At 40.0% G+C, this 26,845-nt stretch overlaps 1 protein-coding gene across 1 annotated transcript in view; it reads right to left on the reverse strand.

Annotated features, from left to right (window-relative positions):
• The window catches only part of LOC135220507 (EEF1A lysine methyltransferase 2-like), a 45,945-nt gene that overhangs the window by 15,751 nt on the left and 3,349 nt on the right, over positions 1 to 26,845 (reverse strand). The window contains exon 2 of the mRNA XM_064257653.1: positions 14,241 to 14,424. Within this exon, the coding sequence (XP_064113723.1) occupies positions 14,241 to 14,424 (184 nt within the window). The remainder of the gene's footprint in view (positions 1 to 14,240; positions 14,425 to 26,845) is intronic.

Raw genomic sequence — 26,845 nt, forward strand, 5'->3', positions numbered from 1 at the left:
CTTTTGCATTCTGTGGTCATAGCTAGGAATTCTATTTAACAATTTTGTCTCAACCCTAAAAAATATATTTAAAAAAATTAAAGATATAAATAAAAGATGTTCAAGAATTTTAAAATCATAACCTTCATGACGAGGATTCTACACATATTGTTAATCTCATGGAACACCATTCCAGATCATAATATCTAAGGAACCAGCCAATCTCAGCTCCTTGGTTAAAATCTGCAGCATAACAAGAAGCCTTCCCTCCTAGGTAGTTAACTACTTAGGCACATTTAGATCATGAATTTTATAAAGAAATTTTTTCTTTTAATAAAAACCCACTCCCTCTCTTCTTGTGATAACTCTAGATGAGGGAATGACTTGTTCACAGGATGGGCTTTGGATACCAAAGTGTGCCTGGCAAGTGGGGGGAGTGTTCTGTTTCTGTGGTGTGTGTTTGAAGCTGCTGGATCACAGGTTTAGACATATGTAAACTGATGGGTTTATATTAAAACAAAAAAAAACTAATTTTTGCTGTAAAAAATTTCATGCTTTATGCATACTGTACCCTTCAGACAGTACACATGTTACTATGACAGTACATCACAATTATCTAAACCAGGTAAGGGAACAGCATACACAAAGCAGAAGCATAACGGAACACATACTGAATCAAAAACAAAACACTTAAAATGGTTATCAACAGGGACAATTATTATCAAACTTCAAACAACAAAGAGCAGATCAAATCTACAATTCCTCTTGTATTTAGAAAAGACTAATATCTTCTACTTAAAATTACACAAAGAATAATTGCCATTATGGCAATTATTCACCTGTTATAGAGATAGCCATTGCCAAACAATACGGTAAAAGGTAAAATACTGTAATTAAAATAAATACTGAGCACTCAGCAATGAGAGCAAAGTAACTACTTACTGTTACTGTACTGTCAGAACTATCAAAATATGCACTAGTACTGTACAGCAAGCAACCAAACTAATTCAAGGCAATTCAATTATTTTGAAGCTTCTTTCATATTATGGCCAAAATGAAAATGTATGAAGTAGAAAGACATTTTTGTTCCCATAAAGTTTAAGTAAGAAAATTTTCCATAAGGTACACACTGAATCTGTATTAATATGTGTACAGAGTTTGGAGTTTTCAGGATTGATATCTTATAGCTGTATAATTATGGTAAAGTTCATTCATCCACATAGAAAAAAGAAACCAAAACTTGTGATTGCAAGAGCAATATTAAACCCCATGCAGAAAACTACAACTGTATTGGCCAGTTCAATCACCTACTTATGACGCTCATCATTTGCATGTTGATCAACCCTTGCACATACGTAATGAGATACAACAAAGCCCTAGAGCATAAACACTTTTGTGCCCCCTATCAACAAAGGACTTCTTAAGAATTCCTCTCTTCCTGCCTTCAGACTTTTAACTTATACAGTCATTTCACATACCTAGCTCCAATTATTATTATTATTATTATTATTATTATTATTATTATTATTATTATTATTATTTATTATTATTATTATTATTCTTATTATTATTATTATATTATTATTATTATTATATATTATTATTATTATCATTATCTATTATTATTATATATTATTATTACTTATATTATTATTATTATATTATATTATTATTATTGTATTATTATTATTATTAGAGTATTTATTATTATTATTATTATTACTGTCTATCTCAGTCATCCAATTTGACTGTGTGGTTTTTATAGTGTGGAGTTCCAGGTTGCATCCTTAAGAGTCCATCACTTCTCACTATGTGCACTGTTTCTAATAGCACACTCTTCTTTCTGCATGAGTCCTGAAGTTACTTCAGCCATCTAGTTTTTACAGGTTGCTTTCCAGGGATCTTGGGATCATGCCTAGTGTTCCTACAATTTTGGGTATAATTTCCACTGGCATATGGTATTTAAGTCTGATACTTAAGGTATTTAAGTCTGATACTTAACAATTTTTTCCCTTTCTTTCTCATCTATTCTGGTGTCCCAATGTATTGCAACATTAGTGTGATAGTACTTTCTTCTGGACTTTGTCAATTAGTGTAAAGACTGGTCTATTGGCACGTATCACACTATCCATTCTAAAACCAGTCCCAGAAGATCTTTGCCTGATCATTTTCTATCACTCCCTCAGTTGGTGCTTATACCACTTATTACTGCAAGCTAGCTGGTGTTTCTTGCACAGGATCCAATGGAGGTCTTCTGCTACTGAATCATGCCTCTTTTTGTATTGGTTCTGTGCAAGCCCCAGGCATTCGTTTGCTATGTGGTTTATGGTCTCTGCTTTCATATTGCACTACCTGCATAAGGGTGAGATGTTATTTCCATCTAATATGATATTGTTAAACTACAATAAAGTTTTGTACATACTTACCTGGCAGATATATACTTAGCTTTAGTCTCCGACATTCCCGACAGAATTTCAAATCTCACGGCACACGCGACAGGTAGGTCAGGTGGTCTACCTTACCCGCCGCTGGGTGGCGGGTGTATGAACCAATCCCCCTTGCTTGTCAGATTTTCTCTTCCACCTGTCTCCTGAGGGGAGGCTGGGTGGGCCATTAATCGTATATATCTGCCAGGTAAGTATGTACAAAACTTTATTGTAGTTTAACAATATCATTTTTGTACATGAACTTTCCTGTCAGATATATACTTAGCTGATTGGCACCCTTGGTGGAGGGTAAGAGACAGCTAAATAATACAGGTAAGAAAGGAAACAACTAATGTTGTAGGATATAAAAACCTTGGTTCTCGCCTTTTCAGGCTGAAGACTTCATAGATACTGTCTCTGAGTCTGCATTGCCTGGAGAGCTACAGCTAGGACGTGACCTGTTGCTGAAAGACTCTCAGATCTACCACTGGGATATGTGATCCCCTTCTGTGGTAGAATCCAAGTCGGATCCTGTTAAAGGGAACTTGTCCGCTTACATAACAGATCCTTACCACTACCTCTGCAAGGAGCCAAAACCCAACAGACCACCTAACCAAAATACAAAGGGTTAATACTACGACAAAAAGAGGTGCCTCTTGCAACCTCTTTCAGACAACCAAAAACACAAATACAAAATATAGGGTAACATATCAAAAATTTAAAAAGGATAAGTTTCAGCTCCCTGCCCCAGCACCGAATCCGCCGATACGAAAGGGCCCAAGGCGAAGCATTTATCATACGTGATTTTTACATCGCGTAGGTAGTGGTTTGCGAAAACCGACTGGCATCTCCAAAAGGTCGCCTCCATCAGGTTCCGCACAGACATATTTTTCTTGAATGCAAGTGAAGTTGCAATGGCTCTCACCTCGTGAGCTTTCACTTTCAGAAGTTTAAAATGCTCTTCCTTGCAAGCAACATGTGCCTCTGTAATAAGACTTCTCAGGAAGAAGGAAAGAGCATTCTTCGACATGGGCCGAGTGGGGTCCTTCACGGAGCACCAAAGCACATCTTGATTAGCCTTAAGTTTCTCCTTCCTCTTTAGGTAATACTTCACAATTCTCATAGGGCAAAGAGTTCTTTCAGGCTCTTCCCCTAGCAGAAAAGATAAACCATGAACTTCAAAGCTCCTGGGCCAAGGATGTGATGGGTTTTCATTTTTAGCAAGAAATCCTGGAAGAAATGAACAAACCATAGATTCTTCCTTAAACCCGACATTGCCCTCAATAGCTTGGAGCTCACTCACCCTCTTAGCTGTTGCTAGGGCCAAAAGGAAGAGAGCCTTCTTCGTCAAGTCCTTGAAAGAGGCTGAACCAGGAGGTTCGAATCTAGACGATCCAAGGAATTGAAGAACTACGTCTAGATTCCAGTTCGGTACAATATGAGAACGTTTTTTAAAAGTTTCAAATGATCTAATAAGATCATGCAGGTCCTTATTCTCGGAGATATTTAAGCCTCTATGCCGAAATACCGCCGCCAACATACTGCGGTATCCCTTAATAGTTGACACAACAAGATGACACTCTTCTTTGAGAAAAATTAGGAAATCTGCAATCTGGGTCACAGAGGTACTGGAAGAGGAAATGTTCTTACTCTTGCACCATCATCTGAAGACATCCCACTTTGACTGGTATACACGCAAGGTGGAAGGCCTCCTTGCTCTTGCGATTGCTTTAGCAGCTGTTGTTGAAAAGCCTTTCGCTCTGACCAGACTTTGGACAGTCTGAAGCCAGTCAGACTGAGAGCGAGGAGATTTTTGTGGTACCTGTCGAAGTGGGGTTGTCTGAGTAGATCGCTCCTTAGCGGGAGCGATCTTGGAAGGTCCACTAACCATTCCAGTACCTCTGTGAACCTTTCTTGGGCCGGCCAAAAGGGAGCGATTAGGATCATTCTTGTTGAATCGGACTCTACGAATTTTTTGATAGTTAGCCCCAGAATCTTGAAGGGGGGAAACGCGTAGACGTCGAGTCCGCTCCAGTCTAGTAGAAGAGCATCTATTGCTAATGCCTCTGGATCTGATATCGGAGAGCAGTAAGGATCCAGTCTCTTGTTTTTCGACGTGGCAAAGAGGTCTATGTGTGGCCTGCCCCACAACTTCCACAGGCTCTGGCATACATCCAAATGAAGGGTCCACTCTGTGGGAAGGACCTGATCTTTCCTGCTGAGGAGATCTGCTCTCACATTCCTTTCTCCCTGCACGAACCTGGTGAGAAGCTTGATTCCCCTTTTTTCTGTCCACAGAAGAAGGTCTCTTGCAGTCTCGTACAGGGAGAAGGAATGCGTCCCCCCCGGTTTTCTGATATATGCCAGAGCTGTAGTGTTGTCCGCGTTGATCTGCACTACCGATCTTCTGACGTTGGGCTCGAAAGCTTTCAGAGCCAACCACACAGCCATCAACTCCTTTCTGGTACCCAGGTACCTGACACCTCGCTGGTTCCCAGAGTCGACCCCCCAACCCGTGTCTGACGCGTCGGAGAACAACACTAGGTTGGGGCTCTGGGATTGAAGAGATAGTCCCTTTGCAAAGAGGTTGGGATCTGTCCACCATGTGAGATGTTTCTTGACTTCCTGGGATAACGACAGGGAGAACGTCAAATCCTGAGAACGACTCCAATTCCGATGAAGAAAGAATTGGAGCGGTCTCAGGTGCAACCTTCCTAGGGAAACGAATTGCTCCAGCGAGGAGAGCGTCCCCAGCAGACTCATCCACTCCCTCGCTGTGCATACTTCTTTCCCTAAGAAGGTTGTTACTCTCTCGAATCCTCGGGCTATCCTTTCCTGAGAGGGAAAAGCCCGAAAACTCAGAGAGTTCATCCGTATCCCGAGATACACACACTCTTGTTCGGGAATTAGCGACGACTTCTTGAAATTGACGAGAAGTCCCAACGCCTTCGTCAATTCTAGTGTTACTTGCAAGTCCTTCAAACAACGATCTTCTGAATTGGCCCTTATCAGCCAATCATCGAGGTACATGGATATCCTCACCCCCTTCAAATGAAGCCATTGAGCTACGTTTCTCAAGATCCCCGTGAACACTTGAGGGGCCGTCGAGAGGCCGAAACACAGAGCCCTGAACTGAAAAATTTTCCCCCCCATCATGAATCTGAGAAACTTCCTCGAGGAAGGATGGATCGGTACGTGGAAGTAAGCGTCCTGCAAATCCAAGGAAACCATCCAGTAAGTGAATTAAGATACGTAGTTTACAGGTATTTATAGCAGGCAGGGTGTGTACAATCGGTAGGTAGGTTGGTAAGAAAGGAATTTATAAGCCATCCAAGTGACTCAGATGATAAACCATGCACACTGAAAGAGACACCATTCCAGTGGCATTCTGTCGACACCTGGAGTCAGCTATTAGCTTCAACTGAGGGGGCAACCGCCAATGGGCAAACCCCACTGGCCTCCCCTGAACCTCCGGTATGTCTTCTTCCCAGTGCGGGCGAGCAGGACAGGGACCTTTGTCTAGGAGCACCAGTGGGATGGACAGCCACTTCCTCTACACACTCACTTTGCACTGCACAATCACTATGAATATTGTCTTTTTCAATTAAGGCTTTAAAAGATGCACCAAGCTCCATCATTGCACTCACTAAAAATTCAAACCTATTGAATTTTGACTTGAGGCTGGCAATGGTGTTGAGGTCAGGAACTTAAGAACCTCGAACAGGCATTAGTGACACAGGAGCAGGAGGGGAAAGGATTGGGAAAGAAACAGGAATCACAGGCAAAACAATCACTCTATCTTCTACCAATTCTGCAATTTGAACAGTCTCTAAGCTAGACTTACTTTCTGCTCTAACAGCTGCTTTTCTCTTCCAATCCTGACTCATTCATTTAATACATCTTGTACGCGGATTGTAACAAGATTTAGCTAATCTAGTTTTGCATCCTTATACACAAAACCTAACCCTCACTGTACTAGAATCAGATAACAGAATCAGACATTCTGAAATGAATACTGTACATAGGCTACAGCAAAAAAAAAACAGAGTACTTCACCAAAAACTCCGAATTCATAAACAAAAAGCAATGAAGAAGGCAATGTAGCTGGCAAAAAACCAATTGAAGTTCTCTGCCAGGTTGTTCCCTCTCTCAGCCCCAGTAGTGAGCCGGGAATATTAACTACACCTGAACCAGAACTACTGTTAAGCGAATTTTCAATTTTTAGGCTGTTGTAGGTAGGAAGCTCTTAGCTATGTAATTACTGGGTAAGTTACTTATACAAAAACATCAAATCACAGTTATGGGCACAACTCTGGAGACCGAGGAAATATGATCTTAAGCCCCAAATATTTCAATAAAGTACTCTGCAATTTTTCTTACATTAAATAAACAACTGGCTCTTGTTATATGACCAAAACATCTCAATACGTACACATCTATATTTCTCATCCTTTCAACCTTTTTTCTTCACAAAAATTACAACCTCAAGAAATTCCAATTTTTTTTTTCAATCATGTTCATGAATCAAGATACACTTCCATGAACACTTGACTCCACAATCTCATCTTACATATCATCCAAATTTTCCTGCTACCAAACACCTTGCCTCTTCTATTATGTGTGTGTGTGTCTCTCTCTCTCTCTCTCTCTCTGTGTAAATACTAAACAATATGAATAAGTATTTAAGCCTGGATCATTTCTAAACAAGCAAAAACCATTTCATCTCAACCTTGGAATACAGAGCAAAACATATTTCCACCTCACAGTTATAAGTGATTAGTATACAATAAAGTATAACCAAATGAATAAAAAAAATGATATTGTTAAGATACAATAAAGCTGAACACCTGAATCAGCACTGGTCTCTGACCAGCCCGAACAATATTCCCACACACTTACCAAACCTTGGTAACACTGTCGCCAAGACCGGCCAACAGCGTGCTCCCCTTCCAATCATATAATCACTACTCACTGAAGAGGGTAGGAGGGTGCAAATCATTCAAGTGTTCAGGTAAGTATTACAATATTAGCTTTATTATAAAAACTTCATATTGCAATACACCACCTGAACACCTGAATTAGCCCAATTAACAACTTTTAATTGGAGGTGGGATCAATCTATATCATCCCAACCCCTGCACTGTGTATTTGCAGGTAACTTATTTCCTCCTGCAATATAAAAACCACCTGAGTGCTCACCTAATCAGTTCGTTTCATTGGTGAAGAGTCATCGGCGAGAGTACCTCAACGTCAGTCATGTCCGTCGAGTACTGTCTTTGTCTAGTTGCCCACCTAAGTGGTAATCAAATACCTCGCATGTATGGAGGGGAATGAAGCCTCCCATGTGGCTATCTAGCCTCTCATGTATGGAGGAGAGGTTGCACGAGTCCACCTCTTCCGATTGTCCACTGGTTGCTGCCGTCGAAGAATGTCCGGAGCCGTTCACACTGTAACGCCTACCGCCTGCCTATCTAAAAACGTAACCAAGTTTAGGAAAAACCCGTTAATTAAAAAAAAGACACCGTGCCCGATCTAAATTAATTCCCTAAACCTAATTTACTTGCTACCCTTTACCAATATTACCGTACGATTGCAATAGCTTCTACGAATGGACCTAATGAGAAACCCTCTTCCGAATGAAACTGCACATCTGTCAGATAAAACGATGTGAATACTGACAGTGATTTCCAAGTAGCCACTTGTAGGATCGCTGAGATTGAATAATTTCTGAGAAAGGCTGAAGAAGCAGTAATCCCTCTAATACTATGCCCTCTTGGTTTAGGCTCCGTATGAAGTCCATATTCGCTTGTGAAATTGCCTCCCATAAGAAAATGCTAATTGCAATTTTGGATATAGCTTTGGACGGGTTCCTAGGAGATACAAACAGTGACCGGGGATAAGGTAGCAGTTTTGCCGTACGGGCTAAATATGTCTTCAAAGCACAAACCGGGCACAGAAGCATTTCTGAATTGTCACCACCCACGAACTCCTCTAGTGAAGAAACTTTTATTCCGATTTCGCCACGAACTCCGGCAGGTAAGCAAGGTAGATATCCTTAGCTGCCAAGGAGACTTTTCTACTTACCGCTTGAATTTCTCCTACCCTTCTAACTGTGGCCAGCACAACGAGAAATAGAACTCTCTTAGTTAACTCTCTTAACAAGAGGTCTCCTAAAGGTTTGAAAACCAGAGAGCTTAGCAACTTTAGAACTGCCACTAAATCCCACGAAGGGGCCCGAAGCAGAATTATCGGACGCTAAATCCTAAATGATCTAAGGAGATCATGTAACACCCTGCTCATCAACAGCTCCGGCAGGTGAAACCTAAAAGTGCTACTCAACATAGATCGGTAACCCGTCATCATGGAGTATGCCAACTTTTTTGATTTTCTGAGAAACGGGAGGAAATCTGCAATCTTGGCAATGGTGGGGCGAGAGATACTGTGGCCTTCTTTCCAGCACCAACTGCAGTGCATTGCCCATCTGACCTGGTATAGAGTCCTGCTAGAATGCCTTAAGCAGAATGAAAGCTGTCCAGCCACTGAATTGGAGAGACCTGTACTTCATGCTGCTCGCTGGACAGTCTCCATGCAGCTAGCTTCAGCACTCAGAGGTTTTGGTGAATGTGATGGAAGTTTGGCTGTCTGAGTAAATCCATCCTATCTGGAAGGATTACTGGAGGCTCCGTCAACATTTCTATGAGATCCGGGAACCAGGGTCTCTGCAGCCAACAGGGAGCTATGAGGATCATCTCCATGTTTAAGCTGTTCCTCAGCTTTAACAAAACCTGCTGAATCATGCCAAACAGTGGCAACGCATACACCTGTAGGTTGTCCCATGAATGTAGCATTGCGTCCGTCCCGCAGGACATGGGGTCCGCCACCGGTGAGAAGTATACCGGTAAACAGAAGTTCATCCTTGTGGTGAACAAGTCTACTGTGGCAGGCCATTTCTTTAATAAGAGGAGGAATTCCTCTTGAACTAGTATCCACTCTCCCCCAAGAACCTTCTGCGACCTGCTCAAAGCATCCTCCAAGGCATTGAGCCTTCCTGCTACGAAAAACAATGCTACTGTCTTTCCCTCGACCAATTCTGAGAACTGATCTAAAGCTTCCTCTACCACTCTTAGTTCGCGGAAGTTTACAGACTCCTCCTGATCCGAATCCCTCCAAAGACCCTTGGCCTGAGATTCCTCTAAGGTTACACCCCAAACTTGATCCAAGGCATCTGTGTACAGATGTACATCCAGTATCGGGAGGTCTAGACTTACTCCGGTGGTCAGATGTTGCTCTTCTGACCACCATCGAAGATCCTATAGGCAGGACGATTCCTGCAGAAAGCGCATCCGGAGACGAGACCACGGCACCAGTAAGACGAGGGATGACATTCTCCCCAGAAGACTGCCATTTGCTTACTGGTTGCGTCCTTTCTGACAAAATCTTTCCAGGTGACTTAAAATAGCCTGCACTTGCTCTTAAGTCAGGAAAGCCTTCAAAGGAACTGTCTGAATCTTCATCCCAAGGTATGTTTTCTCTTGAGAGGGGTTCAGGGAACTCTTCTCTAAGTTTATTCGTATGCCTAATTTCTGGCAAAGATGTAGCAAAAACTCCCTTGCTCTTATAGCTTCTTTCATCGACGATGCTTGAATGAGCCTATCGTCGAGGCACCGCCTCATCCGGGAACCTCGACTGTGCAAAATTGCAGATACCGAAGACATTACCCTTGAAAATACCTGAGGTGCTGTGGTCAATCTGAAGCAGAGGACTTTTAACTGGTAAGTTCCGGACGGACCCAAGAACCAAAGGAACCTCCGAGAATCCTGACGAATCAGAATCTGGAAGTAGGCCCACCGAAATCATCCAGTCGTCTCTTCGGACTGATCTCAGCATCAACTGAGAAGTTTCCATGTGGAACTTGGTAGGAACCACCAAACTATCCTCCCGACTTGGCTGTGACGAAGATCATGCTGTAGAAACCCCGGGAGGGGGGAGCTAGTTCTATTGCACCCTTTTCTAACAAGGACCAAATCTCCTCCACCAGAGCTATTCCCCTGATGGAAGATTGGGAATAACTGGGAAGGATTAAAGGGGAATCGGACTGAGGAGGCACTGAAAGAAAAGGTATCTTGTAACCCTTCCCCAAAACCTCCACCACCCAACTCTCTGCCCCTCAATCTCTCCAGGTGTCTGTGAAGTGGGATAGACAACCCCCTACTGGAGTTGACAAGGGTAAAGTCTCCTATTTTTGAAAAACCTTCCTTACTGTCAAAGGTTTAGAAGAGCCTGAGGACGACACTTTCGATGCGAATCGTACCTTCTTAGGAGGCCTGACAGGAGAGCGTGAGCTGGAGCGCTCCCCCAGAGAAGATACACAGGATCCCTTAGGGGACCTAGCTCCTTGAGCAGCCACTCGGATCATAGCCTGGTGACTCCACCGTTGAATCCAACGACACGAAATTGACCATATTAGCAACGTCTTCATCCTTAAACAAGCTATCACAGAGCGAAAGAGGTGCTCTCAATAGAACCCGTTTGTGGATCTCCTGGAAGTGAGGTGGAAGATGGCTCAAAAAAGATCCCTTCTCTTCTTTCCTAGGAAGGTAGTGAAACCTGACGATACGTTGGCCTGATGCGCCAACCCCATGGACACTTACGTCACTAGTTGTCAAACATGACCGAATCTGAAGGAATGAAATAACACTTCTGATTGGTTACAGAATGTATCCTCCAACATCACTGCCTCACGCAATGACACACCCACCTGTCTAGAAACTGATGGGACCCTGGACAAAAGAGCCTCGACTGACTTGTTTAGCGGAACTCTAATACCCGCCGACGGGTTACCAGCTACTCTGTAGAAATTCTTCCTGCCGGGAAATAAGGAAATATTCTACCTGACGGTAGAATATTTCCAACCACTGCAGCTAACTTACTGTCTGCATCTTTCAGTGCCTGCTCTACCCAAACGAACCACTGAAACTTACAAGACGTCTGTGGAACCGACAATTTCATATAGTAAAGTTCCTCAAACATCACTTGGTTGGGCTGGACCTGTTCCTCTGTAACCCTTGACTGAGGGTACACAGAATGGATGAATTCAACCATCCACTTATACTCGCTCTCTCCCGCGGAAGGAACCAGTAACTCCGAAGGAGGAGCTCCTTCGTCCAATGTAGCCTCCCTGTCCAATATAGCCTCCCTTCCCAAGTCTACCGACCGAGCGGAAGAAGGAAATTCGACAGTGTGTCACCGATAGTACCCAAACCCGAGGAAGTGGAAGCTACTGACCCCGTAATCTTCCACAAATTACCTGCGGATGAAAAACTTAACGTTGAGCCTATCTCCAACGGTTGTATGAGACCATCACCTACGAAAGTGGGCGTAACCCTTAAGCCCGGAGTGCTGTCAACAGGAGGATAAGTCAATGCCTCACCCATCTATTCGGGAACCACACCCCTGGGCCGTGTGAGCCCGGCAGCACCAATCCACCACCACCGAAACACGATGACGCAACTGTGGGACCAGTCAAGCCTGGCCGAACTACCCCTGACTCGTACATCCGAGGAGCCAAAATAACTGATCCTTGTAGACCCAGAAGTACCGAACCCACACCTGCGTGCGGAGAAGCCGCAATCAATAAACCTGGGTTTACCAAAGTCCTGTTGAGACGTGAAGTCGCCAAAGCGGAAACTTTACTGGAAGAAGAGGGAGAATTCATCTCCGATGTCACCGACACTAAATTTCTGAGGAATAGACAATACCGAACTCAGAGGAATTGTAGTGAAAACCATAGAAGGGGAAAGAAAGCAGGAAGCGGTCACACTCAGTGTTAAAAAGGGCATAGCAATTGCCGCAGTCGGCAGGTAACTAATCCACCTGTCAACACCGCGCAAACAGGAACGGAAACCGACACAGACCATTCTGCTGTGGCCGATGCTGACATAGTCCGCGTAAATTCTGGGCCTGAGGAAAAAGGAATTCCAGGCGCTAACGGACCTATGAGATTACCAGAAGAACAGATTGCTTGTTTTACAATCTCCAAATGAGGTCTAGCTACTCCTGTTGCTAAAGAAGCATTAATTTCAGACTGCAAAACATTAGGTAACTGAAAACTCCCCTGTCCCTTGGAGAACCCATAGCAGAAGCCTGAGGATATTGCAAAGTGGGCACCAAGGAATGACCAGAAAAGGATAGATGAGATACAGCCTGATAAGTAGTTTAAGGTGGAACGGAATGTAAGGAAAGAACTGAAGACAAAGAGGGCAAAGATGAGAAGGAGGATTGTTTAGGAGAAGAGGACATCTTTTTGAGTGATAAAAATAAATTGACTCACACCCCCCCCTTGGAAATCCTGACGCACTTTGTTAGAAAATTCCAGAAAATTCCTAATAACATGATCCCTGATATAATGGAACCACAGGTGGAAACGCTGCCTAACCAACACCCTATATGCCTGTGATAAGCCTAATAAATCGGCATTGTATTCAGCCAGATTAAAAGAGTCTTCCGAATAGACCTCACAAGAAAGGAGCCCTGAAGTATCCTTCGAAGGAAAAGGAACCTTCGACGAAGAAGGAGAAAACTCCTTAGTGTCCGAAGATGAAATTGTGTCCTTAATTGAATCTCCTCCTGGTTTTGGAACCTTATGAGGCATACTGGAGAAAGAAAATAAAATCTCAGAAGGATCTAATGGAGATCCAGGCTGATTCGAAATCGGAATAGTACTCGTCTTCCTTGCTACCTACTATCTGTCTGTGTCTCTCCTAATACTATTTCCTCTGCACTTACACTCTTAGGGGAAAAAGGGGAATCTGCTGCTGTCACTGCCTGCTCCGCACACGGGGGGAGAGAGAGAAGAGAGAGAGAGAGAGAGACGAGAGGAGAGAGAGAGAGAGAGAGAGAGAGAGAGAGAGAGAGAGACCCTGCCCTTCGAGTTTGTGGGTCTCCACAACTCCCGGCACCCGTTAGGCAGGGGAGCTGAAAAAGAACAATTAGTTTTGACATTCCTATTACTATCTATTCCCTCAGTAAGCTTAGACATGAAACTTGCAAGAACGTTCGTAATGCTAGACAACAATCTATCCTATAGCTTCCTAAATAGAACACTTTATAAATCTTTTTCCTCTGCCTTTTTTAGGCTCTACTACCTGCCTACATTTGTTTTTAGGTGCTAAAGCTTTTCTGTATTTCAGGTATACCTCCATCTGGTCAGATGACCACTCCCTACATTCATATCACCTTTGTTTAAGGTTGCACTGAGCTTTCCTACAGCCTATACATAAAGAATGTCCATCATGTCTGAAGGTACTCATCATTTTCCTGCAATTGGTGCAAGGCCAAAGTGCTCCTACGTCTCCGCTGCAGGACTGTTCCGATGGGAGTGTAGACGTGGCAGTTTTCTGGGGGGAAGGCGACAGCGTATCCTTTTGTGAATTGTCCATATTTAGATCCATCTATGAGATTTTCCAGGAGAGTAATACAAAAGTAATCCAGGTCGTCCACAGAAAAACGTATGAAAGCTGTGGGGGTCGGGCAAAGACCAATAAGTTCGCTTGCAGACGGATGCTTCCGTGCTGTTGAGCGAACAAAGAACAAATGGAAGGGGAGCGCGCTGTCGGCCAGTCCTGGCGACAGTGTTGCCAAGGTTTGTGCAGGTAACTCGGTAAGAGATTTCTTTTTACCTGCAATGTTGGAAATGCTGGCAGTTAAAAATTTACCCAATTGTTGGGTAAGTATGTGGGGATATTGTTCGGGCTGGTCAGAGATCAGGGCTGATTCAGGTGTTCAGGTGGTGTATTGCAATATGATAAAGTAGTACAACAAAATTCAATTTCTTACCAAATGAATAAGAAACACACCATTTCCACATCCAACATCTAAAACAGATGATTCTTCAGTAACTTTTTCTGCATTGAGCATCCATTTTAAGACGCGATCCATGCTCTCTTCGCCAAACCAAATATCACCAACATCTCCATTGTTCTCGAAATTGGATAATTCACGTTCATATGCAGAATCCCAACTGAAATTTTTTAATATATTCACAAAACAAATTTAAAAACAGTGGACAAAAGCTTGAAAACATACAAAAGAAAAATGTAAAAATAAATCATGCATCCTAATTTTACTCACACTGTACAGTACTAGCTTTAAGGGGACCGTCCGCTATGATGTCTATTTTTTTTATTTATTATGCAAAATACATAATTTTCATATATGTTTTAGATATATATAATACCTTCATCATATAAAAGTTTCAAGTCATTTGATCAAAAACTTTTCGTTTTATTAGTAAAAATCATGATTTAAAAAAAAAAAATTGGTAGAGTTTTCTCCGCTAATATGACATCAGTTGTATTGAAAATCATACCATAAAAACTTCTTTATATACGGAACAATTCTGTGTGGCAGAATTTTGATTTTTTTATTTTTTTTATTTTTTATGAATTTTTTTTTTTAGTCTAGACATCTCAAAAAATTCTAAAAAAAAAGAAAAAAAAAGATATCAAAATTCTGTCACACAAAATTATGGGATTTTTATTCCTCTTTCCAATGATATCTTTCTCTCTAAAATTGGATAATAAATAACAGAGTAATGGTTACCGACATGCGCATAAGTATGTTTTTGAGTTATGAGCTCCCAAAGATTTGCTATGTAAATTTTCGCTTTTTTCTTATAAAAGTCAAAACAACATTATTATAATTACTTTATTTGTACTTTTATTGTTGATTTCTACATCAAGGATCGTGGTCCTACCCCTAAAAGTGGTGTTAGTACCCTCAGCGTGACACCAGATAATGATGTTGACGGCGAGACATGAGACAATGAAGGCAGCTGAAAACAATTAATTTTCGTGTTTTTCTTTCAGCACACTCCTGGCCTTCGCTAATTTTGCTAGCCATAGTTGCTGAGTAGCTTTCTTGATCTTAGGTAACTTCGGCATTGCTATAAGTTCACTAAGAAGTTATAAAAACAACGTAAATAGCTAGTAACCAAACGCAAGTGCCTACGCGCATGTAACCGCTTTGACGTCTGTGGCGTAACTGAGTCATTCTCCGAGTCTCGCCTATAAATAACCGCTCTGAGCAGCTCGCTTCTTGCCCAGTGTCACACTACCTTTCATTGCTACCAGATGTATGAGGATTTCGAAAAAAATCTTTAAAAAATCGCTGTATATATGCAAAAATAAACACGCAAAAACGATTCTGTCAAACTCAAGTCATACAGACGACGCAGTTACGATGACGTCATTATTTAAAAACCGCTATATCTTCATTATTTGTGAAAATAATTGGCTGAAACTTCTGGAAAGCATGCACGGCATGTTTCTGCATAGATACAAGTAATAACTCGATTTTTTATTTTTTTCAAATTGACATGTCATCCGCCATAGCGGACGGTCCCCTTAAGGCAAAAATAATCGAGTGAAAAGTTTCTGCTGAAGACAATATAAAGGATATGTGATGCTCTCAAAGGTAAATACTCCCTTGTCTTATTTATAGATTTCCCTTATCTATTGCTCTGAGTATTCTTACAGCCACATGGATACAAGTTGCCCATTTTATATGCAAGAAAATACACAAAACTAAAGGGAGGTCTAAATAAGCCCTGTATTAAGGCCTCAATCAATAATTTAAATTATGATACAATTATACTTTCAAATACAAAAATTAACAAAACTAAATACTATTAACATACACTATGAAGATTTCATACATAAAATCATTATCAAACAATAACTTGTCATGTATAAGAAAAAGTTTATAACACAAATAGTAAACATTATTGGAAAGAATTCTCATTTACAGTACACACCTAAGAAAAAAAAAAAAGCGGTAAGTTCAAGTGAAGTCTCAGCAGAGAAATCTCATCAGAGAAACCAGTGAAATTTGTTTACTCAACCCAACAGCATACAAAGAAAACTCAGTTACTGAATAAGTAATGACACATCAGAAGAATCTTAAGATAAAAAAATTCATTCAAGTAAATGGTTAAAATGATCTCATAAACAGGAAACTGGTATAAACTGGTAAATTGATCAAGAACAGGCAAGATAAGAAATTACAGTAATACAAAAACTAAAGAAACTTAGAATCATTTCAAGGAAATTCATGCAATTTGTCATGAGTTTGCCACATCCTAAACATTAATACAATATGTATTTAACCTTCAACTTAAAAGCTAATGGGTTAAATGCATGTTCTTAAAAGGAATGTCACATCCTACCCCATCAACTGCAGTGCTACTTATCTTAGCTCAGTACAGTAACTTAGATTTTTATAGCTACTGTAAATTCTTTTTAACACTCAGAATTTCATAGCTTCCTCTCTATCAATATGAATCATCACAAGCTTATGAAATGCAAATTAACATGTATTTCTTCAATATTCCTGTGGCTCATTACCATATTAAATACAAACTCCAACATAGTTAAAACAATAATTCTTCATAACTTTGAAAACAATTTTTAAATACTGGTATACATACTTTGAAAACAATTTGTATATACTGTTTGAATACTTCATGAGTATTTACTTTAGACTAAAATAAATTAATAACTACATACTACATGAATAATTATTATTACTCAATTAGACTACTTTTCAATAATTATATAGAATTTCTAAAACACTATGTCCACTGGATCCAATGGAACATATGAATGGGCATAATCATTATAGAGATAACTGTTAGGCTACCAAAAGTTCTAGAAGTAAAAATTAAGACATCATGGAATTATACATAATTGGCACCAAAGTTTAAGAGGAAGATAGAGGTAAAGAAAAAAAGACAGATGTGGAAGAGTCAGAAAAGACATTCACCGTAAAGAATGCAGCTAAATTTTTCTCTTAATGAACTGAAAAGCCAACCCCCCCTCCCCAACCAAACATACACCATTGATTCTATGCCTCAAATCTCAAAAACATCAGCAGAAGAAAAAAGGACAGGAGCAAGATTCTTCCTAACTGAACAAGATTTCAGGTATGTATACAAAACTATACTCACATTTCAAGCTTCTGATCTCTAGTATTAACAGGTAAACTGAAAATTTGTTTATGAATAAAAGATTATTATTAACTTACTGTTAATAGGCTTACCCTTTAACTATTACGATGAGATCATAAAAGGTGGAGGTACAGATACCAAAATAGCCTTCTCTGAGGCCTACATGAAAAATTCCAGTTTCACAGTTTCATTATGCGTTCACTTCACAACAATTTCATTCATATTCTTGAGTCATCATTTACCAGATTGTAACCTTCTCTCATTTTACTATATTGCTCCAGTTGCATTTCAGCAAAATCTTGTTGGCCTACTTTTAATCTGTGATCTCCATATTGGAGTGCAAGGATTTTCTCATATAAGCTATTTAAAGGGAGTGTTAAGGTAAAACTGAAGACTACTAGTACCACGACCTGGTTCCTACCAGTTGCCAACTGGAATATTTACTACCTTCCATTTATGATTTTGTTTATGTTTCACCCTTTTGTTTAGTTTTATGGTATTTGCAATCTTTCGCTGTTTTTATGTTCTTCGAAAGGGGCTGATACTAAGCACAGAGCCCATTTTGCACGTAAACTGGTCCTAATATAAGTGTTCTACCTGCTACAAATCCTGCTTTAACATATTTTCAGTCATTAACCCTATCAAAAACCCTGACTGGTTTAGACCTGCCTTGTCTCGCCTACAACTTAAGTTTTAGAAAAGATTTAACGTACCCTAGGCTATTGGATAGCCTGTAATTTGGGAGTTGGTGGGTAAAATTTTACAATAGTTATGCACCTTAGTTCCCGTCAGTCGCTGACCAGGACAGGTTATTGCCATTTTTGGGGCGGTGGAGGGTGGGCAAAGCAGAACCCATCCTTAAGCCCAGGTCAGGGCACGTCGCTGTATGTTAGGTTAGGTAGGTAAGATCGGTAATTTTTTGGAAGACTCCAGCCAGCCATTTTGAAAGACTCCAGCCAGCCATTTTCACACGAAACCCTATTTTGGGTTTTTCATGCAAATAGGGCAAGGAAATGATAGGGCTCTAAAAGAACCTAAAAATACCAACCCAATGTAACCTAACGGTGTTTACTGGGGTTAAAATTTTGCTGTATTAGCTATATGGAAGGAGGGGGCAGTACTGTCTTACCTTATAGGGTAAATGACCAAGCAGTAACACAGAGGCCACCTCTCTCAAAACACGGCCACTTCCCCAAAAAGCACTTGAATTATGCCATTATTTTGTAATACAGGAGAAAACATTTACTGCGAGAGGAGCGTAGATGTCTCGGTGTGCTGCCTGGATAGGCCACAACTCTTGACTGATGCTCATGGCAACGAATTCAAGTACTTTTTCAGGAAGGTGGCCACATTCCGGGATCGATGGCCACTATGTTGCTGTTCGGTCATTTACTGTAGGTCGTAATTTGATTATAATTTTCGAACTGGATATTGGTACGGCAGCCGTATCCTGATCACGATAGATATTGGTATGGTTGTGATTTGCGCATGCGCGAACCCTTGTTTACCACCTCAGGCATATAAATGACAGCAAGAAAATGGCGACCAAGCAACATGAACTGTGTAACAATACATCAGTCTTTGCCGAAAAATAGATGTTTTCAGGTTTCAACGAGCTGAAAAAGGCAATAGACATCTACGAAGAGTCAAACTTCCAGAAATTGTATATCCGTAGGTCACGAACGATCGAATCGGCCCTGAAAAGAGCTCCGAAGAGGAGATTCAAAGAAGATTTGAGGTACACAGAAATCGTGCTCTGTTGTATTCATGGTGGTAAGCAAAACTACCAAAGTCGATCCTCTGCTAAACAGCTTAATCAATCATAAGTAACCAACCAAATCAGGTCTATATTAACAGCATGTTTCCCATAATGGACGCACTGCTGACTGCTGCACTACTTTACTAGCTAGGCTCTAGGCGAGCACAATACTTCATAATTCTGAGTATTTCTACCTTCCATTTGTTTGAAATTGCATATATTTTGTGGCCAAATTCTAAAACGAAACAAAGCAATTTGATCATTCACTTCTACACCGCTTCGGAGCTATCAATGAATTCAGTATAAAGAGAAGACGCCAAAAAATTCATGTATTTGTCTCATTATTGTTTCAGCACTTCTCAAAATGGGTGACCATTTACGGTCACAGTTAAAGCAACAGGGGATAGACAAAGCTTTAATCATCAAGAATCTGACATACCCCCACCACACTAGTATATATTATTTGTACGGCAGGAAGTCTGAAATTGACGCATGCACAATTCACAGCTGTACCAAAATCTATTGCAATCAGTATATGGCTGCCTACCAATATCCTGTGGCTACCTACAGTATAGGGGAAACAACCGAGTGGACTAGCTGATCCAGTCTTGCCCGCTTGTTGATCCACCCTCCGAAAACGTACTTTTGCTTACTTCAAAGGAGAGTAGAGGTCTCAAGGTGTTGCTCCCACTACCGATGACTCATTACTGGTGCCCATCTCCGGTGTCAGGACGTGTTAAAGTACTTTTTTGGAGGGTGGATCAACAAGCGGACAAGACCGGCTCAGCTAGTCCAGTCAGTTGTTTCCCCTAATTTTTCTCTCTGTTACCTAAGTATTTGCACAGGTTAGTAGGGTAAAACACAGCGTGGACTGGCTCAACTCACGGACTATCACAGCTGGCCACCCTCCGAAAAAGTACTTTTAACACGTCCTGACACCGGAGATGGTCATCAGTCACGAGTTGTTGTTGGTGAGAGAAGGAGCTAAAGACTTCTACTCTCCTTTCGAAGTAAGTATTTTCTCCAAAGTTAGAAATTAAGGCCATATTTTAAGATTTAAACAGAGGGTAATGAAAAGGGTGGCCAAAGCAGTGCAAACTTCACCAGAACGCTTTCGAAATTTTTACTTACAACTCGAAATATTTAGAAGATTGACGCCATCTCGATGTTAGCGGAGTCGCATGTGTCCATAAACTTCCCATTTCCTGTGCTAAATCCGCACACCACTTGTACCCATAGACGCTAGGGCACTTTCATTACAACAATCGTACACCTGAACTCTTACCACGGCATTCTTTGCGGCGTTTTGCGCTCTTCAATTGTTTATCAGTGTTGTCAATTGGTATGTGTTTACCCTCCAAACTGCGTATAAGACTTACACAAAACCGGGGAAATAAGTGAAATTAGCGTATCTATTTGTAGTATATATACATATTACAGCAATTTTATCATTACTGCATTACCATGACAACTAGAATTTATGGAAACAGTTTGTGAATGCATCGGCATACATGTGACGCTCCACTAGATTGGCAACGATGAGTCATTTTTCCTCGCGTCATCTGCTCGTAAGTATACATCCGAAATATTTGCAATTTTTGGGGGTTAATTTGGTTGCAAAAAAGGGATAATAGACATGAATTAAATAGCCATTTTGAAGTAAAGTTAAACTAAATAATGAGTAAAGTAAACAATTAAGGGAATAAAGCTTTGCACCTCATATTCAGTGTTGTCGTCTGCTGCTCGTAACTGTGTTTGCGGAGTGAGTACTTAGAAACCAGGAACAGCAACGTGGTTCAAGTGCAATGTGGAGTGAATTGAGACCAAAATGTGTATAATTACAATCAAATAAGCACTGTGGAGTTTCAGTTGTGATGGCAGTAAGGATAAAACCACTGATTACAAGGTAAAAATGATTTCAGTTCAAAACATGACCCCGGGAATAAAAAGTTTCATACTTTCACTAATATAGGCAACAAAATGTTGTTTTATTGTGCTGATTACAACTGCAATCTTGAGTAAGATCAATAAACATTACATATATACGCTAACACTGTTCAAATGAGTGCTGGGAAGGCTGGGAAAGATGGTGGATTGTCCGTGGTTACACCGAGCAGCCTGACGATAGCCGCCATATTGGATTTCAAAACTGTCATGAAAACATATTTTACGAAGAGCGTCACATGCTTATTTAAGTTCGTATGGGGCTTTCATATATCACATTATGTTGACGAAACTTCAATCTTTTGAATGGTATGCTTAAAGTTGTAATTGTATTCTTGTTTCACCAATTAAATATCGAGTGAATAAGACCGGGCCAGCGTGATGACGATGGATCGTCCGTGATTGTTTACCCTAGGTAGCCTATGTATCGAGAAGAAATTTTTCGTTTTGATGTGTTTTACCAGAAGAAAATATAAATTACAATGTGGGAGGTGGAGCGAGTCTTCCGAAAATAAATCGATAAGATCTGATTACGTCCTATTTAGGGGGAAACACCAGCGACTACCAACCCTTATCATGGTGGACTGGTCTTATTCACTCGATATCTAAATGGTGAAACAAGAATACAATTACAACTCCAAGCATACCTCAAAAGATTGAAGTTTCGTCAACATAATGTGATATATGAAAGCCCCATACGAACTAAAATAAGCATGTGACGCTCTTCGTAAAATATGTTTTCATGGGAGTTTTGAAATCCAATATGGCGGCTACCGTGTTGATGTACAGGTTCTGATCAGTGACGACAACCATCTTTCCCAGCCTTCCCAGCACTCATTTGAACAATGTTAGCGTATGTATGTAACGTTTATTGATCTTACTCAAGATTACAGTTGTAATCAGCACAATAAAACAACATTTTGTTGCCTATATTACTGAAAGTATAAAACTTTTTATTCTCGGGGTCATGTTTTGAACTGAAATCATTTTTACCTTGTAATCAGTGGTTTTATCCTTACTGCCATCACAACTGAAACTCCACAGTGCTTATTTGATTGTTATTATACACATTTTGGTCTCAATTCACTCCACATTGCACTTTAAACAAGTTGCTGTACCTGGTTCCTAAGCACGCGCGCCCCAAACACAGTTATGAACAGCAGACGACGAAATTGCAAAGTTTTAATCCCTAAATTGTTTACTTTACTCATTATTTAGTTCAACTTTACTTTGTTATTTAAAAATTTTAATTTAATTCATGTATATTATCCCTCTTTTGCAACCAAATTACCCCGAAAAATTACAGATATTTCTAAAGTAGATACAATCCAATGTTTCAAAAGTTTTCAAACACCTGGCTGCCGAAAACCATAGAGGAACGACTACGGATAAGTGGATTATATACATTTTTTTGGGGGGGCTTTTTTGTTTTTTCTAGCACTTTTCATTGATTTCAGTCTATGTTAGTATTTTGAATTTCTTTAATAACCGTATGCCAGAAATAAATGTAACCTTTAATGTTTGCATGCTAAGAATGGCAAAATCATCGTTGCCACATTAGTGGAGGCTTCACACATAAGCCGATTCATTATTATAAACTGTTTCCATGAATTCTAGTTGTCATAGTAATGCAATAATGATAAAATTGCTTTAATATTTATGTATATATACTTCTAATATTTATGTATATATACTTCCAATACATAGCCTAATTTCACCAATTTCAACATTTTGTATGTATAGTCTTATACCCAGTTTGGAGGGTCAACACATACCGAATGGCAACAGAGAGAGAGAGAGAGAGAGAGAGAGGAGAGAGAGAAAGGAAGGCGAAGGAAGGAAGAAGGAATAGGGTGACGGTGGAGGGGGGGGAGAGGGTAGGTGGAGCTTTTTACTCGTGTTTGTATCCATTTCTACATAATGGAGTTTTCGTCTCTTGGTACAAGGACAAGTGTCGTTATTCTTTACGATTAGTGATTCACGATACCCTTATAAATTACGGCACTGGGTGTAATGCTTTATAGCAAAATCTCGTTCTGATACGAGTGTTTGTTACAGAAATAGGTATTGCCCAAAAACGTGCTTGCACTGTCGCTAAAACCCATAGTAGGTATGTGCTTAGTTGTCAATCAAGTTATTTGTAATAAAGTATTTTTTACAAGCTAGCTATTGAATAAATTTGTATTTTTCTCAATCAAAACATATGCTCCTCAATGCTAACTTTCCTCTTTTAACGACTTTCTGGTCATTGCAAATTCGGCCCCATAATTTCTTATGGTGCGAAAACAGAGGCCCAGGGACCGAAAACGATTGCGTCACACAACGGCGATAATCCGGCAGTAAAACATCTTCATATATCCAAAAAGTAAATAATAATGATATACATGCGCATTACGATTATAACAATTACATGAATAGCTGATAATCTGCATGAATAACAGGTAAACTATTCAGCAAGAAAGTTGAATAAAGCAATTATTTACAATAGGTATGAATATGAAAGCCAAGGTGTCGTGACGTCATAATACAGGACTTAAACGAATGTTCTAATTCCAAAAAATAATTACTTAAATTTGAGTCAGAATCGAGTTACTTTTTCAATAACGAATATTTTCAAATTAATCATCATAAATATGTAAAATATTGATGTTTTGCAATTTATTTTAAAAATTATCCAAGTGCACGCTTCGTCGTCGTCTTCTACCAAAACAGTTGTTTACTAACAAACAAGCCGGTTAGGGACTGTGTTCCGATTGTTGTGATGAAAGTGCCCCAGCGTCTGTGGGTGCAAGTGGTGTGCGGATTTATCACAGGAAATGGGAAGTTTATTGACACAAGCGACTCCGTAAACATCGAGATGGCGTCAATCTTCTAAATATTTCGAGTTGTAAGTAAAAATGTTGAACGCGTTTTGGTGAGATTTGGACTGCCTTGTACCACCATTTCACTACCCTCTGTTTAAATCTTAAAATTTGGCCTTAATTTCTAACTTTGGAGAAAATACTTACTTCGAAAGGAAAGTAGAGGTCTTTAGCTCCGTTTCTCACCAACAATAAGTCGCGACTGATGCCCATCTCCGATGTCAGGACGCGTTATAATGTACTTTATTTGGGGTTGTACATGTTGATCATACATGGTCCACCCCTGTACCATGCGGTTTTTTACCCTACCTAGGGGGAAACACCAGCGACTACCAACCCTTATCACGGTGGACAGGTCTTATTCACTCGATATTTAAATGGTGAAACAAGAATACAATTACAACTCCAAGCATACCATTCAAAAGATTGAAGTTTCGTCAACATAATGTGATATATGAAAGCCCCATACGAACTAAAATAAGCATGTAACGCTCTTCGTAAAACGTGTTTTCAAGGCAGTTTTGAAATCCAACATGGCGGCTACCGTTGGCTGTACAGGTTCTGATCAGTGACGACAATCATCTTTCCCAGCCTTCCCAGCAATCATTTGAACAATGTTAGCGTATGTATGTAACGTTTATTGATCTTAATCAAGATTGCAGTTGTAATCAGCACAATAAAACAACATTTTGTTGCCTATATTACTGAAAGTATGAAACTTTTTATTCCCGGGGTCATGGTTTGAACTGAAATCATTTTTACCTTGTAATCAGTGGTTTTTATCCTTACTGCCATCACAACTGAAACTCCACAGTGCTTATTTGATTGTTATTATACACATTTTGGTCTCAATTCACTCCACATTGCACTTTAAACAAGTTGCTGTTCCTGGTTCCTAAACGCGCGAGCCACAAACACAGTTACGAACAGCAGACGACGAAACTCCAAAGTTTTATTCCCTAAATTGTTTACTTTACTCGTTATTTAGTTCAAATTTACTTTGTTATTTAAAAATTTTAATTTAATTCATGTATATTATCCCTTTTTTGCAACCAAATTACCCCGAAAAATTACAGATATTTCTAAAGTAGATACAATCCAATGTTTCAAACGTTTTCGTACATCTGGCTGCCGAAAACCATAGAGGAACGACTACGGATAAGTGGATTATATACATTTTTTTGGGGGGGGCTTTTTTGTTTTTGCTAGCACTTCTCATTGATTTCAGTCTATATTAGTATTTTGAATTTCTTTAATAACCGTATGCCAGAAATAAATGTAACCTTAATATTTGCATGCTAAGAATGGCAAAATCATCGTTGTCACATTAGTGGAGGCTTCACACATACGCTGATTATTATTATAAACTGTTTCCATGAATTCTTGTTGTCATAGTAATGCAATAATGATAAAATTGCTTTAATATTTATGTATATATACTTCCAATACATAGCCTAATTTCACCAATTTCAACATTTTGTGTGTAGTCTTATAGTACCCAGTTTGGAGGGTCAACACATACCGATTGGCGAGAGAGAGAGAGAGAGAGAGAGAGAGAGAGAGAGAGAGAGAGAGAGAGAGAGAGAAGAAAGGAAGGTGAAGGAACAAAGAAGGAAAGGTGGAGGGGGGGGGGGGGGGGGCTTTTTACGCGTGTTTGTATCCATTTCTGGATAATGGCGTTTTTGTCTCTTGGTACAAGGTCAAGTGTCGTTATTCTTTACGATTAGTGATTCACGATACCCTTATAAATTACGGCACTGGGTGTAATGCTTTATAGCAAAATCTCGTTCTGATACGAGTGTTTGTTACAGAAATAGGTATTGCCCAAAAACGTGCTTGCACTGTCGCTGAAACCCATAGTAGGTATGCTGCTTAGTTGTCAATCAAGTTTTTTGTAATAAAGTATTTTTTACAAGCTAGATATTGAATAAATTTGTATTTTTCTCAATCAAAACATATGCCCCTCAATGCTAACTTTCCTCTTTTAACGACTTTCTGGTCATGGCAAATTTGGCCCCATAATTTCTTTTGGTGCGAAAACAGAGGCCCAGGGACTGAAAATGATTGCGTCACACTACGACGACAATCCGGCAGTAAAACATCTTCATATATCCAAAAATAAATAATAAAGATATATATGCGCATTACGATTATAACAAATACATGAAGAGCTGATAATCTGCATGAATAACTGGTAAACTGTTCAGCAAGAAAGTTGAGTAAAGTAATTATTTAATTTACAATAGGTACGAAAGTCAAGAGGTCGTGACGTCATAATACAGGACTTAAAAAAACGTTCTAGGGTAAAAAACCGCATGGTACAGGGGTGGACCATGTACGATCAATGTGTACAATCCCAAAAAAAGTACATTATAACGCGTCCTGACACCGGTGTAGAGGTCTTTAGCTCTGTTTCTCACCAACAACAAGTCGTGTCTGATGCCCATCTCCGATGTCAGGACGCGTTATAATGTACTTTTCTTGGGGTTGTACACATTGATCGTACATGGTCCACCCCTGTACCATGCGGTTTTTTACCCTAATTCCAAAAAATAATTACTTAAATTTGAGTCAGAATTGAGTTACTTTTTCAATAACAAATATTTTCACATTAATCATCATAAATATGTAAAATATTGATGTTTTACAATTTATTTAAAAAATTATCGAAGTGCACGCTTAGTCGTCGTCTTCTACCAAAACAGTTGTTTACTCGGTGAGGGAAAGTTTTCCAATTGTTGTGATGAAAGTGCCCCAGCGTCTGTGGGTACAAGTGGTGTGCGGATTTATCAAGGGAAATGGTTAGTTTATTGACACAAGCGACTCCGTAAACATCGAGATGGCGTCAATCTTCTAAATATTTCGAGTTGTA

Source organism: Macrobrachium nipponense, chromosome 2 (genome assembly GCF_015104395.2).
Source record: "Macrobrachium nipponense isolate FS-2020 chromosome 2, ASM1510439v2, whole genome shotgun sequence".
In the NCBI taxonomy this organism is placed as follows: domain Eukaryota; kingdom Metazoa; phylum Arthropoda; class Malacostraca; order Decapoda; family Palaemonidae; genus Macrobrachium; species Macrobrachium nipponense.